Below are 18399 nucleotides of genomic sequence, written 5' to 3' on the forward strand. Positions count from 1 at the left end.
AGGCATATTCACAAATATTACGTCCTAAAAAAATTGTGTGGAGCGGGTAGTGAAACTAGTAATGGTGAAATATGCAGTGAAATATTGGGCCTGTTGAATTTTAATAACAGTAAATTTAGCTCTGGCACAGCTGGTTCATTTATGCTTATGATTCCTTATGATTCCTTACTACTTCATGACCTGAAGCTTAAATACTTGAACAGGCCCCACTAAAAACTTTTGTGTTTGAGGCATATGAGGATATAAGGAATTTCCATCTGTTATTAGGGCCTCACTTAATGCTTTAGTCATCATGTGATAATCAAGCTGTATCTTGCCTGATTTTACCTCACATTTTCCTGTAACTCTGGACTGGTTTGCCCAGGTAAAATAAAAGACATCCTGTTAAAGGCAGATAGAAAGATCACATCACAGCCTGTCAGTTTCAGTAAAAGACACCTTTTTTAATGTCTGGCTGTCCTAAATTTGACCTTGTCATTTTATGCCCTAGTGGGCATTTACTATTGTTAGCTTCTTAAACCAGGGCAGAGACAAATATAAAAGCACGAGGAACTATTCTGTAAATCACAGTAGGCAGGAAACAAACATTTATAAAGCACAAAATGCACAAACCTTAGTAATAATTAGTTCATATAGAGCAGCAATTGTCAGTGGCCCTCCACTCAGGCAGTAGGTGGATCTTGGAACTGCTCAAATGCTGGAGACTGATTATAGCAGTTATGGTAGGAATTATCCCATGATAGAAAAAAATAGATCAGATATGTTTTAAATGTGTCCCTGTGTGTGTCTGTGCATGCATGCATGTACAATGTGAAGTGTTCTGCTCAGAGAGCACAGCAGAGTCCTAATCAAATCATTACTGAAACCATTGGTATTTGCACTCACCCTGCTTTCTGCAGAAGCATATTAAAAGTGTGGCACCCTTTGTGGCGGGAGTATATTATCATTATTTTATTGATTGATTGATTGATTGATTGATTGATTGATTTATACATACATACCCCGCCCATCCAGCCGGGCCTCTTCAGCCACTCTTGGTGGCCCCCCAACAGAATATCAAAAACACAATAAAACATTAAACATTAAAAACTTCCCTAAACAGGGCTGCCTTCAGATGTCTTCTAAAAGTCAGGTCATTGTTTCTTTCCTTGACATCTGATGGGAGGGCATTCCACAGGGCGGGCACCACTACCGAGAAGGCCCTCTGTCTGGTTCCCTGTAACCACACTTCTCACAGTGAGGGAACCGCCAGAAGGCCCCTGGAGCTGGACCTCAGTGTCCAAGCTGGACAATGGGGGTGGAGACGTTACTTCAGGTACACTAGGCCGAGGCCATTTAGGACTTGAAAGGTCAGCACCAACACTTTGAATTGTGCTTGGAAATTGTACTGGGAGCCAATGTAGGTCTTTCAGGACCGGTGTTATAGAGTGAGGGAATGATCTCCTCCCATGAAATATAGGAAGGAAGAATTGCAACAGATACAGTGGAACCTCGGGTCGCGAACATGATCCATGCAGGAAGCATGTTTGCAGCCCGCAGCGTTTGCAACCCGCAAGCGCTGCATCTGAGCACATGTGGATGCGATTCGCATGCACAAAGTGCAATTTAGCATGCGCGAGCACCAAAACCCAGAAGTAACCCATTCCGATACTTCCAGGTTTTGGCGCATCTGAAACCTGAAAACACATAACCCGAAGCATCTGTAATCCAAGGTACCACTGTATATGGTCATGTCTTGAGCCAATTACGCAAGGCAATAAGCAGAAAACAGCAATGGGGAATGGGGGGGGGGGATGAAGCAAGAGTCAGTGTATATTATGAGAATGAATGAGTAATGATCTAGTGTACACATTGAATCTTCAGTAAGTCACATTTGTCAGTAATTTAATACTTAGAACTTATATAATGCGGCAGCAAAGTGGGCTGGAAATTGCTTCATGCAGATCTTGTTTGTACAGTATGCCAAGATAGAACATGGCTTATTATGGGCAGACAAACATGCAGGCACCCAGGATAGGAGATTATGGCTGCTTTGCTCCTCCATCGGTTGTTCTGCCGCTGTGCTGTACTGACCTAAACAGTAGGTTGGCTTAAAATGCCCTACTAGCCCAGATCAACTGTAAAACCATAGGGCAAGCTCTACACCAGTGGCGTAGCGTGGGGGGTGCAGGGGGGGGGCGGCTGCACCGGGCACAACATCTGGGGGTTAGGGTTAGGGGGCACAAATCCACGGGTTAGGGGGTGCAAATTACTTGCCTTGCCCCGGGTGCTGACAACCCACGCTACGCCACTGCTCTACACTCAGCGCATGGTTTGCTGGAGAGACCTGACTCACCCTGTGGCTTGTGCAAAGGGCAGTATATTCATTAATTAAATATCTAAATAACCATCAGCCCAAGTTCGGATAGCATACCTTACCAAACCATGTCTTAGCTCAGCACTGCAGCAATATGACTACAGGAGGAGCAAAGCACCAGGCCAGTAATTACCTTAGTGTCTCTACAATGATCACGAAGTAGGTAAGTATAATTATCCACATTCTGCAAATTGTGTGTGTGTGCACGTGCATGAAAGTGAGGGAGGTACAGAGACTGGTTTTCCTAAGACTGACCATTCTAAGTGAATTCAGAGAGAGGTTTAGAACTGGGAGGCTCCTATATTCTACTATATATGTCTTAGCTCGTTTCAGGAGATTCTGGAGCACATTCTACAGCATACACTCTTCGTTCAGGACATTGTCTAAACATGCAGGTACCATTACTAAGGTTCTCATTCATGAATATTCTGAGGATCCTTAATACCATTCTGAGGAACTGCAGGTTTTGCTGGAACACAGTTTGAGAAGCTTAGAATTAGAAGCGTTTAAAATTAATAATAAAACCCTGTGCGCTGTATCTTTGACCATTGTGGTTTGAGTTGTGGCTGAAGAAGAAGCCTGGCTTATAAATGACTGTAATATTTCTGTCTCATTCAGATATATAGCATTTTTGCAGAGCAATGTACGCAGGTGAAGAAAACTGTTTTTATTAGAGTGGCCGAGGCAATCTCAAGAAGGTCAAGGCGATAAATAATTGTCAAAAACTCTGTAGGTACACAGAAAGTTTCTTGCTTACTAAGAGGTAGTGAAAAAGATCAAACTCCTTTGTCCCCAGAGAGAATTCATTACTTTGAGCTGATGAGTTAGATTTGCACTTTGATTTAGGGATCATATTTTACAGAGGACAGCATCTGCTTGGCATTATAGATGGCACCAGTTAGCGGAAGGTTGTGTTGAATGACAATCACTGGTGCTAGTGTGGTATAGCAGCATGGAGCTGAGTTCAAATCATTGCTTAGCTGCTCCCTGAATTCCTGCTAGAATATTTTCAACATTTTTATCTGATTTTAATGATATTATGCCGGACTGACTGTTTTTAATTGTTGTTGTATTGTTATGGATTCCTGCTGCTGTTCAGTTGGGATCCATGATATACCGTATTTTTCGCTCTACAAGACGCACCTAGTTTTTGGAGGAGGAAAACAAGAAAAAAAATATTCTGAATCTCAGAAGCCAGAACAGCGAGAGGGATCGCTGCGCAGTGAAAGCAGCGATCCCTCTTGCTGTTCTGGCTTCTGGGATAGCTGCGCAACCTGCATTCGCTCCATAAGACGCACACACATTTCCCCTTACTTTTTAGGGGGGTGGAGTGAGTCTTATAGAGCAAAAAATACGGTATTTTAAATGTTATGTATTTTGTGTTTTGATATCTTATGAGGAACAGGCCTTAAAAGCCCTAAAAGCCAGCCTAAAAATACATTAAAACTGAGTGACTCTTTCTCTGCACCTATCTAACACTGAGAGTGCACACGATCAGTATACATGGCCGATAGGGCAGTATATGCAAAAGAAACATTCCGGGTGTGGGCTTCTCATTCCTCCAGTCTATTGTGGTGTGCATCATCAAGGGAAGGTGATAGTCTAGGAAGATTTAGTCTAGTAGGATTGAAATTCTGAAGCAGACTAGAAATTTAAGGGAAAGCTAGTGTCAGGACCCTGGACAAGGACCAAGGGGCTGTTTCTGAACTACAGCTGAGGCAACAAAAGCAGCTGGCAGAGCTTTATAGTGTGGAATGAATAGTTTATACAAAAGACCTGCCCCCTAAATACTGCATCTGGTCAGCTAATAGGCCTGTATCTTTTTCTGCAGCCATCTGCATTTTCCAGGCAGTGTGATTTCAAACTTTAGGGACTTATTTGTGGAAAGCTTATTGGTTCTTTCATTATTCCTCAAGGAGTCTGGCTGAGTCATCAGAGTCCAGTAGTAGAGGTGCCCCCTTTGTTGTTCAGGGGACAAGATGTGGGTTCCAGTGCCAGAAGATTGACATGGCAAGGACTGGTGGATTCACCTTCAATCCTCAAGTCTACTGTTGTACGAGGACTTTGCATCTGAGGAATCATAGAACTGTAGAGTTGTAAGGGGCTCTGAGGGTCCTCTAGTCCAACTGCCTGCAGTGCAGGAATCTCAGCTAGATCATACATGGCAGATGGCCGTAACTTCACCCAGTTCACATTTACCAACTTCCTCACAAGAATATAATGGAAGACTTTGTCAAAAGCCTTACTGAAATCAAGATACACTATGTCTACAGACTTCCCCTTTTCCACCAAGCTTGGGCTTCAACTCTCTCCTTGCATTGTTGAACACTGTTTTCCTTTTGGGTAAAGACAGGCAAAGTAGGTGTTGAGCAGTTCTCTCTGTATCCCAATAGCATTTCTCCAACTTCTGCATGCAAGGGACTTAATACTTATTCTTCCTCTCGCTTCCACTGATTTCAGTGGGATTCTTTTTCATGTCAGATACTGAAGACTAGGGCCCATCTCTATTCATTGACTATGTGTAAAACACAAATGTCAGCACACAGTATTTTTGAGGGGTGGAGGTGGAATGCAACTTAACTAAGATGAAGCCTCAGCAGGATTTATATCTTATTCAATAGCAGTTGTTGCAAAATAAATCTGCTTTTTGGCATAAATATGTTATACTATTGCAGTAACGATTCTACTGGTAATGATAAAACATCTACTCTTATTTTACAGCCAGGAGATGTAGGAAATGGATATCTCCCAAAATATCCTTCTCAGCAAAAAAACTGTTCTTGTTTTCTGTTTTACGCTGCCCTGTGGAGGAAAGGAGTATGGTCCTCTTACTGATGCAGGCTTGATGATATTGGTGATGGTGATTAATACATTTATACCAGCCTGATGTTGTTGTTTTTATTAATTATGATGTTAGACCTATGATGTGTTTTCTGTAAGACACTTGCTTTAATAAAGAAAAAAGGAGAAAATACATTTATGAATTGCTTCCCATGAGGTACGCCAAAATGATTTATAATATAGTAACATATATAAAACAGTCACATATAAAAACAATTAAAATGACTGCATATATAAAAACATTTTTAAAAAACAAACAAACCCAAATATGAATATTTAAAAAAAACCAGTTTAAAACAACAGCACATACGTCAAATCAATTTGGATCAAGGAGTGATACCAACAGAGATAAAGATTTTAGAAGGCTTGTTGAAAGAAAAACATCTTTAGCAGGCATCGAAAAGACAGCAGAGAATGTGCCTTCTGACATAAAGGGACGGCGGGAGTGGAACCTGTTCAAAAATGTATTCCACCAAATCTAAAGAAATTCTGGACTAATTGAAGTGGACTTATTTGCCTTACACCTCATCAACCAAATTTTGAGGTTCTTCTCCAGATGCTACCACCCATGGGCAGAGGCCACAGATGCCCTCCACACCAACTGGCTCAAAGGACTTATTTTTGCATTCCCTCCCACACCCCTCTAGCAAGGACCCTCAAGAAGGTATGGGAGGAACACAACAAAGTAGTAATGGTAGCTCCTTGCAGGCTGAGGAACCCTAGTTTTCTGAGATAACATGCATTGCAACAGAACCCCCTTGGCGTCTCCTGGTGTCCCCAAGACCTCCTCACACAAGGTCACTCACCCAGACCCAGAATGGCTCGATCTGACTGCATGGCAATTTAAAAAAGATGCTTCTTAAAATCAGGTCTGTCCCCCAACATAGTGGGGACCATCCTATCAGCATTAGAACCATCTACTTTTTGGCTGTACCAAAGCACCTGGACAGTCATCCTTCAATGGTGCAAGTGTAACAACAGGGGTCATCAAATGCCAACAGTGCCCTTCAGCTCTCTATATTGGAAAAACAGGCCAAACCCTACACCAAAGGATAAATGGACATAAATCTGATATCAGGAATCACAAGACAGAGAAACAAGTAGGAGAACACTTCAATCTCCCAGGACATTCTATACAAGATCTCAAAGTAGCTGTCTTATTACAAGAGAATTTCAGAAATAGACTGGAAAGAGAAGTTGCTGAATTGCAACTTATTACCAAATTTAAAACCATGAAGAGACCTGGTCTGAATAGAGACATCAGATTCTTATCTCATTATATATGATAAAGCTATTTTTAGCCATCTCACCCCTTGCTTTTTCCTGTAAGACCAATTGCAGTCGTTAACAGTCATCAACAGGTTTACCACACCTATCAGCCAATCACCCATTCCCACCACCCTTCTGAGTAACACCCCTCCCCACCCTCCCACTATATATAAGGGTCTGGTGACTTCTGTTTCAGTGTATCTGAAGAAGTGTGCTTGCACCTGAAAGCTCATACCAATAACAAACTTGGTTGGTCTCTAAGGTGCTACTGGAGGGAATTTTTCTATTTTGTTTCGTACAGGTGTTCAGACGAGGCAAGCCTCCAAGACCATGACTTGCTAAGTGGCTGGGATGTCTTAAAGTGCAGGATTATCAATTACCCCACCTTAGCAAAACACTGTACATACCTCTGAGCTATTGCATCTCTGTTTATGGCTTTCCTCTTAGCTTGGCAAAATGGCAAGCCATAGCTGCTTTCAGGACCACCAACAATAAATGTCCCCAGGAGGTGACTAAGTTTCTTTCTCAAGCCAGTGGGTGGTGTTAATCTCCACTTAAGTCCAGGATGCTGGCATAGATATATAAACTTCAGATGAGTCCAATGGACCTTTCCCACTTTCCAATAGAGTCTGTTTTATTATGTCATTAAACATTTATTAGATTGTAATATACTTCATAAGGGACGCGGGTGGCGCTGTGGGTAAAAGCCTCAGTGCCTAGGGCTTGCCGATCGAAAGGTTGGCGGTTTGAATCCCCGCGGCGGGGTGCGCTCCCGCTGCTCGGTCCCAGCGCCTGCCAACCTAGCAGTTCGAAAGCACCCCTGGGTGCAAGTAGATAAATAGGGACCGCTTACTGGCGGGAAGGTAAACGGCGTTCCGTGTGCTGCGCTGGCTTGCCAGATGCAGCTTTGTCACGCTGGCCACGTGACCCGGAAGTGTCTGCGGACAGCGCTGGCCCCCGGCCTCTTAAGTGAGATGGGCGCACAACCCTAGAGTCTGTCAAGACTGGCCCGTACGGGCAGGGGTACCTTTACCTTTACCTTTTTAATATACTTCAGTGAAATTACAGAGTAACTTTATGTGACAGTCTGCTTTGATCTTAAAACAAAAAAGTAAGAAAATAGTTTTAAATGATGGTACAAATGTACTACACTCAAACCAATTTCCCTTTCTTTCTTTTTCAGTACACCTCTTAGTAGCTAACAATTGATTCATAGAATCTCACTGTGGACCCTTTTGACACTTGAAGCAAACTTCCAAATGACAGAATAGTATCTAATGTCACAGAAATGTCTTTCTCTCTGTTGCCTTATATAAAAACATATAAAGATATGTATACTTTTTAAATGTCCAAGGACAACCATAGGTGATGCTCCTTTGGACATGGCTATTTGATCTTTGTCACTGATAATCAACAAGAAAAGAAAAGAAAAATCCCCTCCCTCAATTTGCAGCCAGCCAAGCTTTCTGCACTGTTGCATCAGATTTTAGTACCCAAAGCAGGAAGACACACACACACACACACACACACACACACACACACTAGAAGCAGAGTCATTTGAGAGCCTTTTAGTACCTGAGTGCAAAAGCACCTGAATTTAAAAGGCAAAAGTCACACATGGCTTCATTGATTGCAAATACTAAGTGCATATTTAAACCAAAGGGTCAAGTTTCATTGCGAGAAGCAGACATACAGCCAAGACCTATCCTGTTTGCCACTTCTGTGCTTATTTCAGGAGCACCAACCATTTCACTGTATAGGCATGCATGTATTTTACTGTTTAAACTGATGGCTCTGGTTAATTCAAGATGGGGAAATTTAGAAACCAAGCTTATTCAATATTAAAAACCCTGGCTTAATTAAGAGCCGAGATCAAATTCACTCTAAAATCTGGGTCTGACTATTATTTACTTATTTAAAAGGATTATTATCCTGCTCCTCTGCAAAAAAAGGCTCCCACAATGGCTTACAAATCGATAAAAGCAAGGCATTATTTGCCCTCGGGTCTTAAAATTCAAAAAGACATGACACAAAAAGAAAATGGATTAGGAGGGAGGAGGAACTAAGCCAAGTTAAAGGTAAAAGGACCCCTGACCGTTAGGTCCAGTTGCGGACGACTCTGGGGTTGCGGCGCTCATCTCACTTTATTGGCTGAGGGAGCCGGCGTACAGCTTCCGGGTCATGTGGCCAGCATGACTAAGCCACTTCTGGTGAACCAGAGCAGCGCACGGAAACTCCGTTTCCCTTCCCGCCGGAGTGGTACCTATTTACCTACTTGCACTTTGACGTGCTTTTGAACTGCTAGGTTGGCAAGAGCAGGGACCAAGCAACGGGCGCTCATCCCATCGCAGGGATTCGAACCACCGACCTTCTGATCGGCAAGCCCTAGGCTTTGTGGTTTATTATTAGTTATTAGTTACTAGTTCTAATGGCCAGCTGGGATGAAAAAGGAGAGGAAGAGTCAAAAGCTAATTATTTTTTCCTCTGTGCCAATAAAGTAGTTCTGCATGCCTTCTCTTCCTTCCTCTGTTACAGCCGGGTGCAATGGCTGCTGCCAAGTGACAGTTGATGGAAGGAGGAGCTGGCTTCTCAGCAGAGCTGGTAATGATATTGATTCTCTTTTCCCCTCTCTTCTATTACAGCCTGATGTAATGACTACTGCCAGGCTAGTAATGGGTTCTTAGTCAGCCACACCTCTCTGCAAGCCTCTCCATTTCCAAATGAACTTACTCTTGCAAAGAGGGATGTCAGGGTTAGGGTGGGCTGGTGAGTGACAGGAGAGGCTTTATAAGCATTAGCCTTAACGCCTGGCCAATCCTGAGCTTGCTCAAGAAGATTCTTTCTTTCTTGGCTGCATGGGAGTTGTTGTTTCATGAGATGTTTAATGCAGTGAATTGAGCTTAGGCCTCAGGAAAGTGTAGGCTTCAATGATGAGGACTAGAAGGCCGGGCTTGTCACTCAAAGACCTTGAGAAATCCCCACCCACGGTTAGCACCAGGATAGCAGTATTTCCCATTTAAATTATAGCAGTTATTTCTAAATGTGCCATTGTATTAATAAATCAGCAGGCGCAAGTTTGTGTCTTCTTTTGTACTTGTGTTTGGTAGTGCATAACTGGCCACCCTTGCCTTGCTGTCCCTTCAGCCCCAACACACAAATTTTCAAGGAGAAGATTATTTGAGGGGGCACTGGCTAGGAAGGCAGGGGATAAGGCCCCTGAGTTTTTCAAGCCTGTTCAGAGACCATAAGATTTTCCAAGTACTTACTTAAACAAAAAAAAATCCTCTCACAAAACAGATTGCAATCTTAAGGTGGGGAGAGTTCAACTATTTCACATTTAAAACTTGTGTATTTAAACTCTCAACACAAAATATGAATTTGCCCTGAGTCCGATAATAGGACCCTCAACCCATTGGCTCTCATAAAAAATATCCTGCTTTATCGTTCTTTGTCATTCTACAGAGTATTCAAGGCAATGTTGTTGTTTTTATTGGCTTGGAGAGTCTCATGTAGTTTCTTTGCATCAGGTCAAACCGCAATCTTGAATGTTTGGTTTGTCTGACCACAGCCCTCAGGTGTGATTTCTACATTCAGTCCAAGCTCCGGTGCCCTTGTCCCCGTTCTCACATCCCTGTGAGTGTGCCCTTTGACAGCTGTGGAATATGATTCCTTGGTTCCCACATTAGCATGGCTAATTACTTCTGGACGCTTTGAAGTTTCCACTCTCCATAATTCTGTAATAAATAGGTGATGTGAAATCGAACACACGAAAAGGTTGGGATGTAAAGGGAGCAATGTTCGTCTCTAAATATTTAGCACACTTACGTAGTTTTGGCTGTTTTAAGGAGTTTTGCCCTTCCACAGTTTCCAAGATCCTAAAATGAAACTATATGCTTGGCTCATTCAATTTATGCCAAAGGGAAAACAGTCTTGCCTAGTCAGTGAATCAGGCACATGACCTTTATGTTTTGCTTCATGAGAATGCAGTGCCTGTCATCCCCCTGGACCTCATACGTGGCTTTGACTTATATGAGACACATATATAATTCCCTCTAATCCTATTGAGAGTTACACACAGTTATCAAAGAAGATACATTTTTAACCTCTTAAGCAAGCCGTCCATGAGGCATCTGGAATTTATAGTTCTCATTGGAGCAATGCAGGTGAATAAAATGAACCTTTAAACTAAAACTGTTGCTGACATAGCCTGGAGACTCAAGAGCAAAAGTGAATATTCATCAATGTATGGCTCCTCCTTTTCTTCCAGCTACCTTATAATATTAACTTCCTTGTAATCTTCAGAGGCTTCCATAATGGAGATTCGAAGGCTACACTGTTGAGGGTGTGAAAGAAAAAGGCTGATCTTTGGAGACCGAAGTGTTTTCGATTACAACGAGCCCATTGGCCAATTAAGTGTCTAAGCAAATAATTTACCCTCGCAAGAAGATGGTGTGGCTCTACACAAAAGAAAACTCGCAAGAAGATGGTGTGACTCTACACAAAAGAAAAATTTCAAGTGCATTTGTGTGGGGTCTTGTTAAGGCTGGGGAAGTTAGTGTAAAGTTGAAACTTTACTCAGAGAGCTGAAATAATTCAGTGGCTAATCCAGGGCAATGTGGGTAGCTGAAATGCTGCAAGGGAAGCGGGGCAGGAGAGGTGCTTAGCTCTTTCCCCACCTGCAGGTTTTCTTCCATTCCTGTCAGCACCTTTCCCACCAGCTGAGATTTCCTCATGTGCAATTGCCATGAAGAAGAAGAAGAAGAAGAAGAAGAAGAAGAAGAAGAAGAAGAAGAAGAAGAAGCAGAAGCAGCAGCAGCAGCAGCAGCAACAACAGCGTTTGGACTTGATATCCCACCTTTCACTCCCATCAAGGAGTCTCAAAGCGGCTAACAATCACCTTTCCCTTCCTCCCCCACAACAAGCACTCTGTGAGGTGAGTGAGGCTGAGATACAGGGTGAGTCTTTTAAAAGAACATGCGTACTCTGTATCCACGAGGCCTCTTTTAAAAGACTCACCCTGTACTTCAGAGAAGTGTGACTAGCCCAAGGTCACCCAGTAGCTGCATGTGGAGGAACGGGGAATCGAACCCAGTTCACCAGATTACAAGTCCACTGCTCTAAACCACTACACCACACTGGCTCTCACCATGTGGGAAGGGAAAGCATGGGGAGAAGCAAATGCTGAATTTAATGGAAGTTGTATGATCTTGTCTATATGACACACAGTGCTATTTTTCGGGGGGGGCACTCACCACGAACACCTCCCTTGTTCTCTTATAATGGTAGTGGCGCCTACCTGAGAGGTGCCAGAACTGTGTTCCAGTGAGTTACGGCTAAAGAAAAGTGGCAGAGAACTCTAAAATGTTCAGCTGCTACTATGCTCTGGTGGGCCAGGCTTGGCCTGCTCAGATTGTGAGCTATGAAGCCCAATATAGTCTACCAGCAGTATATGATAGTCCATTAGACTTTGGTAAATCTTTTGGCTCTATTCTCTGCTTCGGACCACACATGCAGGGGCATGATAAGAAACACATATACTCACTCCTTTATCTATCTGTCTATTTATCTGATATATATTTAGCATGCTGTGTCATGAGCTTGGCAGGCCTGGGCCAGGCAAACACAGATTTGCAAACCCAGCCAGCCAAGTTGTATTTTTTAAGGAGAAGCTTAGCCAGAGATAAATTTTGACAACCAAACAAGTAAAAATTCACATCGGTAGAAGTAAAATTGAGTGGTATTGCTTATTTACTTACTTAAAGTATTTTCATCCTTCGGCTGATGACAGATTGGTTTACAAAAGATAAGTATAAACAAATCAGTATATTAGCATAAATAAACAACCTATTTAAAGTCATGGCGATAAGGACATTTTACCTTGTCGGGTGTTTCTGCTTCTTTTGGGCACCACAGGACCATTGGTTCAAAGCATTTAATATGGTACTCCATTAGAGCAATAATCACCTGAACATCCCAGGGTAGTTCACAACAGAAAATACAGTGGTACCTCAGGTTAAGTACTTAATTCGTTCCGGGGGTTCGTTCTTAACCTGAAACTGTTCTTAAACTGAAGCACCACTTTAGCTAATGGGGCCTCCTGCTGCCACCGCGCCGCCAGAGCACAATTTCTGTTCTCATCTTGAAGCAAAGTTCTTAACCCAAGGTAGTATTTCTGGGTTAGCAGAGTCCATAACCTGAAGTGTATGTAACCTGAAGCATATGTAACCCGAGGTACCACTGTACTAAATGAGAATGTAAAATACATAATAAAACAAAAACAAACCAATAACCAACAAACATATCTTTAAAAAAGCCATAGAATGTTAATCTGCTGAGTGCCTGGTTGAAGAGAAACATTTTCACCTGGTGCCTAAAGATATGTAATGAAGGCACCAGGCAAGCCTCCCTGGGGAGAGCATTCCACAAATGGGAGCCACTGCAGAAAAGACCCATCCTCGTGTTGCCACCCTCCAGACTTCTCATGGAGGAGGCACACAACGAAGGGCCTCCGATTATGATTGTAGGGTCAGAGTCGGTTCATATGGGGAGAGTCGGTCCTTGAGGTATTGAAGTCCTGAGTCATTTAGGGCTTTATAGGTCAAACCCAGCAATTTGAATTGGGCCCAGAAACTAATTGGCAGCTAGTGTGGTCAATATACTCAAACCATCCTGCCCTGGTGAACACCACCTTAAAACCTAATCCTTTTCACTAACCAGGAGGACGTCTGTGAGAGCCTGGGAAGGAAGTTGGAGGAGGGATGTGATATAGTGCACAAGCCTGTGTGCTGCTTCTCATCTTTGTGATTGGACAGAGTAATGTCTGCATTGGACCAGTGTGCTTGAGGAAAGCATGAGGAAGGTCAAGAGATATGTGTACTGTGTTCTTGGGATGCATGCATCCATACTATAACCAACTTTCCAGCATTTCTTATTGCAGAAGACAAATCTGAACTATGTGAATGCCAAATGTGTTGCAAGAAGCAACAAAGACACCCATGCCTTAATATGTGCCCTTCTTTTATTAGAAATTCTGAGTCATCATGCTTGCTGACTGAACAGATATCCTCAACTTCAGGTTTACTTAACTTTGGCTATAAAACAATGCCATTATTATTTTGGAGGTTTAATTCTATGCACATTGCAAAACTTTGCCCCGCAAGTACTTTTAACTGCAAGTAAGAAAATTGCTAGTAACCTAACAAGTGAGCCATTGAAAACCAGCGTATGTGGCAGTTTTCCGTACATTGATAAATAAACCCAGACCCTATACTAAAACTGTGTGCTTTAGTAGGACCTTGCCACCACAGCAGATTGACTTAAAACAACATTTCTGAATAGATTTAGTAGCATAGCAGCTAATCTCAGAGACATTAGGAGCGAATAGCTATACAGTGACATATTTGTATAATGTGTGAGTGGAATGAAGGTCATGCCTTCTTTTCACAACAAAACACTAGCACATTTTTCTGGCATGTGTTTACTGCTTAAATACAAAATGCCTTTAATTATGTCTTTGAGTGCACCAAAGACCTAAAGGTATATTGGTGCAATTTGTTTTCTGGAATGAAACTCCAGAGGTCAGCTCAGGATTGTTCTGTGAGTTAAAGACTTCAAAGGTAGTGGGGGGGTGGAATGGAAACTTCCTATCGGTATTCTTATTTATTTAGTAAGTAAGGTGTTTTTGTTCTTCACACAATGCAATTTCTACTCAGTATCATCCCTGCTTCTTTTGGGCAGCCTTTTAGTCTGTCCAGAAACTGTTTCTCATTAATGTTGATTAAAGAGGCCTGGATTAAGATAATCAAATGTTGATGTGTGTGTTCCACACCACACACACCGGGCGTGCACCTGATTGATCAGCTAGGTAATTATCATTTTCCTGATCTGCTTCTAACTTTGTTTATATTGTGATTTGGAAAGAGCAATTAATTTTAGGCAGGCTAATTTAGGTTTCTCATACCACATTTGCAAGCTCGTGTAAAGGAATCTTATTTATTGTTAGATTTTCCCTTGTGAGTTCCTGTGTACTCACATCTAACATTGGACACAAAACAATATGTAGGAAATGAAGGGTTTTCTCTCTACACACACTCTGTGCATACAGATTATAATGTTACGAACTTCTGTAATTTGCACCTCACCTACCCACCCACCCCCAATTCCAAGCACACTTGCTAACAGCCCCATTAAACACAGTGGTTCTGTACTTTATGCCAAATCAAAATACGCAGGATGTGCTGTGACCACACGCACACACACAACCCTTCAGCTTTATTTAGCATTTTCTTGGGCAGGAGTTGATTCAACCACTTGATCATATTGATTACCACTTTCCAGCTCTTTGAAATCCTTTTGAGAAGGCCCTGGGGAAACCCAGCCAAATGGGCAGGGTATTAATAATAATAATAATAATAATAATAATAATAATAATAATAATAGTTGTTGTTGTTGTTGTTATCCATTTTTTCACAGTATTCTGAATCTGGCTGCACCATGGCTTTTAGGTTTTTTAAAATACCTTTCAAAATACTTTCTAACACTGAATTTGTATTTTTCACACTGACATTTTCAGTATACTTTCTACCAGGATCCCAAGTTCCCTTTTCTGGAGAGTTACTGCCCTTTTAAAACCTGAACTTCATGTTGTATGTGGCAGGGGTTTGCTTCCTTGTATTGAGTTCTTCTTTGGAAACTCTTCCAGTTATGAGGGTTGGGATGTCTTGGAAAGTGTTGGTCACATCATGAGGTGAGCATTTCTACATGTAACAAGAAGGAAGGGGAGATGCATGTAATAACTAATTATTTATTCAGCATAGCTAGAATATTTTTATATTAATTAAACAGTACTATGGAAAATAGCTATTAATTACCTGAATTGAGCATGTAGTTAGGGACAAAGAATAAATTCATTCAGATCAAGTTTTGAAGTGAACTGATCTGAATATAGCTATCAATCAGATTATGTACAGTATTTCCCCAAATTTTGTGATGCAATTTCAGTTCAAAAAAGAAACACGAACACACACATGTGCATTTTACAGGGAAATGTGTTACACACACACACACACACACAGTATACATATTTTGGGATGTCAATACTTATGAGTATAATTTAAGTGTGTGTTTTTTCCCTTTGGGTTTGAAACAATGGCAATAAAACAGAACCGACCTATGATTGAATGAATGCAGAACAACACAGAATGGAAATAGGTTGCAGCTTAAATCATTACATGTAGTAGAAGTGGAGTGTCCTGTACATAAAGCTAAAGAGTGAAATCAAAGGGCTGTTAGGTCCTGTGTTTCTAGTAAATCTTTTGTGATAGATGGAAGAATGATCATTAACCTTTTGCATGAACTATAAAGTGTGCAGTCTAGAAAAATGAAGATTGAACTGTAAAAGCCATTCAAAGCCTTATCTACAATTCATGGAATATTTCTTCACTGATTTGTTAGTGCTATTAGCAGTCCCAGGATGCAAGAGAACTATGAAATAGAGTTAACAAAGGCTGGGTGCAGTTCTAGGTGTGTCAGACAAAGTATTTTAGATGATAATTCTATGTAAGAACATTCAGTGCTTCAAGATACCCAGGGGCAGTGGGAGTGAGAATTGATCATTTCACTCCCTCTCCCCTTTAATGAGAAAAAGATAACAAGATGCATATTGAATTCAGTAGGTTCTCTGTGGGATTGGGACTTCAAATCTTTGATTGTTTTGGACCCTCTGTGTCGGCAGAAACTGCCTACTAGAATACCTCTGAGTGACCGTACTTCCTTCAACTTTCTTCTCATAACTCACCTTTTCTAGGGAGCTAGAACACCCATTGCCCTTTTGAAACTAAGCCAAACTATGGCCTGGTTCAAATGACATGGTATGCCAAATTGACTTACTGGGTCTTTTTTACTCACGTGCTGCACTGAGCTCAGTCAAGGTCTGGCTTAATGTGTCATCTAAAACTGAGTTTGTAGTTAAGCTCTCTCTTTACTAACCATGAGCTATAGCCAATTGCTGATCTCCTTTCCTGCACCATGGGCAAAACAAGGCAAAATCTGGCTTATCATGTCCTTTGAATATGATCTTAGTTTACTGTTCATGGTTTGTATAGAGGAAGCCTGGATTCAGATGACATGACATGCCAAACTGTGGCTTGTTTTATCTGCAGCATGGCAGGAGTGAGGGAGAAGGGCATTAAGTCATAGTGCAGACATTCTCTCTGTCCTGGAAGCTCTGCTTCCTAATCATGTCTTTCTCTTGCCACAATGTTTTGGGAAAGGCACTGTGCACATGCTCACTCATTATATAGGTTCCAAGGCTGTTACAGCACCATGGAGAGCTCCTACTGAGTGACTTACTGAGACAAGGCACAAAAGTGAACTGAGGTGTGTGTGTTTTTGAGCTTTGGCCAGCAGTCCAGTTCTCTCTCTCTCTCTCTCTCTCTCTCTCTCTCTCTGTGTGTGTGTGTGTGTGTTTCTTAACATATCATTTTCAACAATAATTAAACATACTTTTACATCTTATACAATTTCTTTTACTTCCATCAATCACATCTGAAAATTTTCCTATCTAATCACTTAATATACATTTCTTACTTTCACTATTACATTTAAACTCATAACTAATATCTCTAATCTTTCTCTATTTTGCAATGTTTCATATATTTCTCCTTACAAAACTTCTTGTAGTCCTACTAGCGTAATTTGTTAATTACAGTTGCTCTTCAAATAGTTTGTATATTTCTTCCAATCTTCTGTGAAACTCTGGTCCCACAGGTTTTGAATCCTTCCCGTCATTTTATCTAATTTTGCGTAGTCCATTAATTTTGTCTGCCATTCTTCTTTCATTGGAATTTCTTCTTGCTTCCATTTCTGGGCTAACAATACTCTTGCTGCTGTTGTTGCATATAAAAACAATTTAACAAGCAGTCCAGTTCTCTTAAGCTCTACCCAAGAGGCTCTTAAGTGACCATACCTCTGTCCTAAAGATAATAGAATAATAGAACTGCAGAATTGGAAGGGACCCTTAGAGTCATCTAGTCCAACCTCCTTCCATGCTGGAGTCTTTTGCCCAACGTGTCCCAGTCAGCATGGCCAATGACCAGGAATAATGGGAGATGTATTCTTGCAACATGTGGAGGGTCACAGGTACCGTAGTACTGGATTAGAGTCTGCTTTTCCCCATATGACCATGACCAGCTAATATTATATTTAATAAGGCAAGAGCCGTGCTGTTTTCCTGGCTATATGAGAACTGCAGATCTCTTCTAGCAGGGATAGCTAAACCTGGGACCTTCCAGGTGTTCTGGACTGTAACTCCCATAATCTCTGGTCAATGGCATGCTGGCAGGGGCTGATGGGAATCTAACAACATCAGGAAGGCCACAGGTTAGCCACCCCTGATTACAGCACTATTTTTGCCCCTGGAAGTGTGAGATTACCTCCAACAACACCTGTCTCCTGGTGTTTAGACTGCTACAGTATTTGAGACCTTTTTTCCCATCAAGGATATGAAACATTAAAAGAGTGCTGACATTTTGGGTTCTTCAAAATTTTATTTTAATTATATTGTAGTTCTGCCTCCATTTTTAAAAATCTGCATACGAATTTCTTCTTTGATCTTTATTTGTTTGCTTGTTGTGTTCATGAAATTGTAATGCCTGAATGTAAGAAGTGTCACTGAGTTTTGGAAAGAGAGTATAGAATAAATAACCACACGTATTGAGTTTCCTGCATTGGTTGGACTAGATGATATTCAGAGCCCCTTCCAACTCTATAATTCTATTATTCTGTGAGGCAGAAACCCCTTTAAAGTGTTCAAATACTGTTTAAGCACATACACCAGGGTCCTTTTAATCCAGGACAGCTGTTCATTTATAAGCCTTCACGCTATACCCACTGATTTCTTCCTGGGACATCATCTAAATCTCATTTCAGTCATG

At 41.6% G+C, this 18399-nt stretch overlaps 1 protein-coding gene across 12 annotated transcripts in view; it reads left to right on the forward strand.

The window, feature by feature from the left end:
* The window catches only part of GRIA4 (glutamate ionotropic receptor AMPA type subunit 4), a 230750-nt gene that overhangs the window by 39040 nt on the left and 173311 nt on the right, over positions 1 to 18399 (forward strand). For 6 of the 12 annotated variants that reach the window (XR_008330113.1, XM_053385723.1, XM_053385722.1 and 3 more), the window contains exon 3: positions 9002 to 9067. The exons of the other annotated variants lie outside the window; for them this stretch is intronic. Coding sequence is in view for 5 of the 6 variants with exons in the window: in XM_053385723.1 (XP_053241698.1) it covers positions 9002 to 9067 (66 nt within the window). In the remaining variant the exon portion in view is untranslated. The remainder of the gene's footprint in view (positions 1 to 9001; positions 9068 to 18399) is intronic. 12 annotated transcript variants of the gene reach the window in all.

The sequence above is a fragment of the Podarcis raffonei genome, chromosome 4, assembly GCF_027172205.1.
Source record: "Podarcis raffonei isolate rPodRaf1 chromosome 4, rPodRaf1.pri, whole genome shotgun sequence".
Classification (NCBI taxonomy): domain Eukaryota; kingdom Metazoa; phylum Chordata; class Lepidosauria; order Squamata; family Lacertidae; genus Podarcis; species Podarcis raffonei.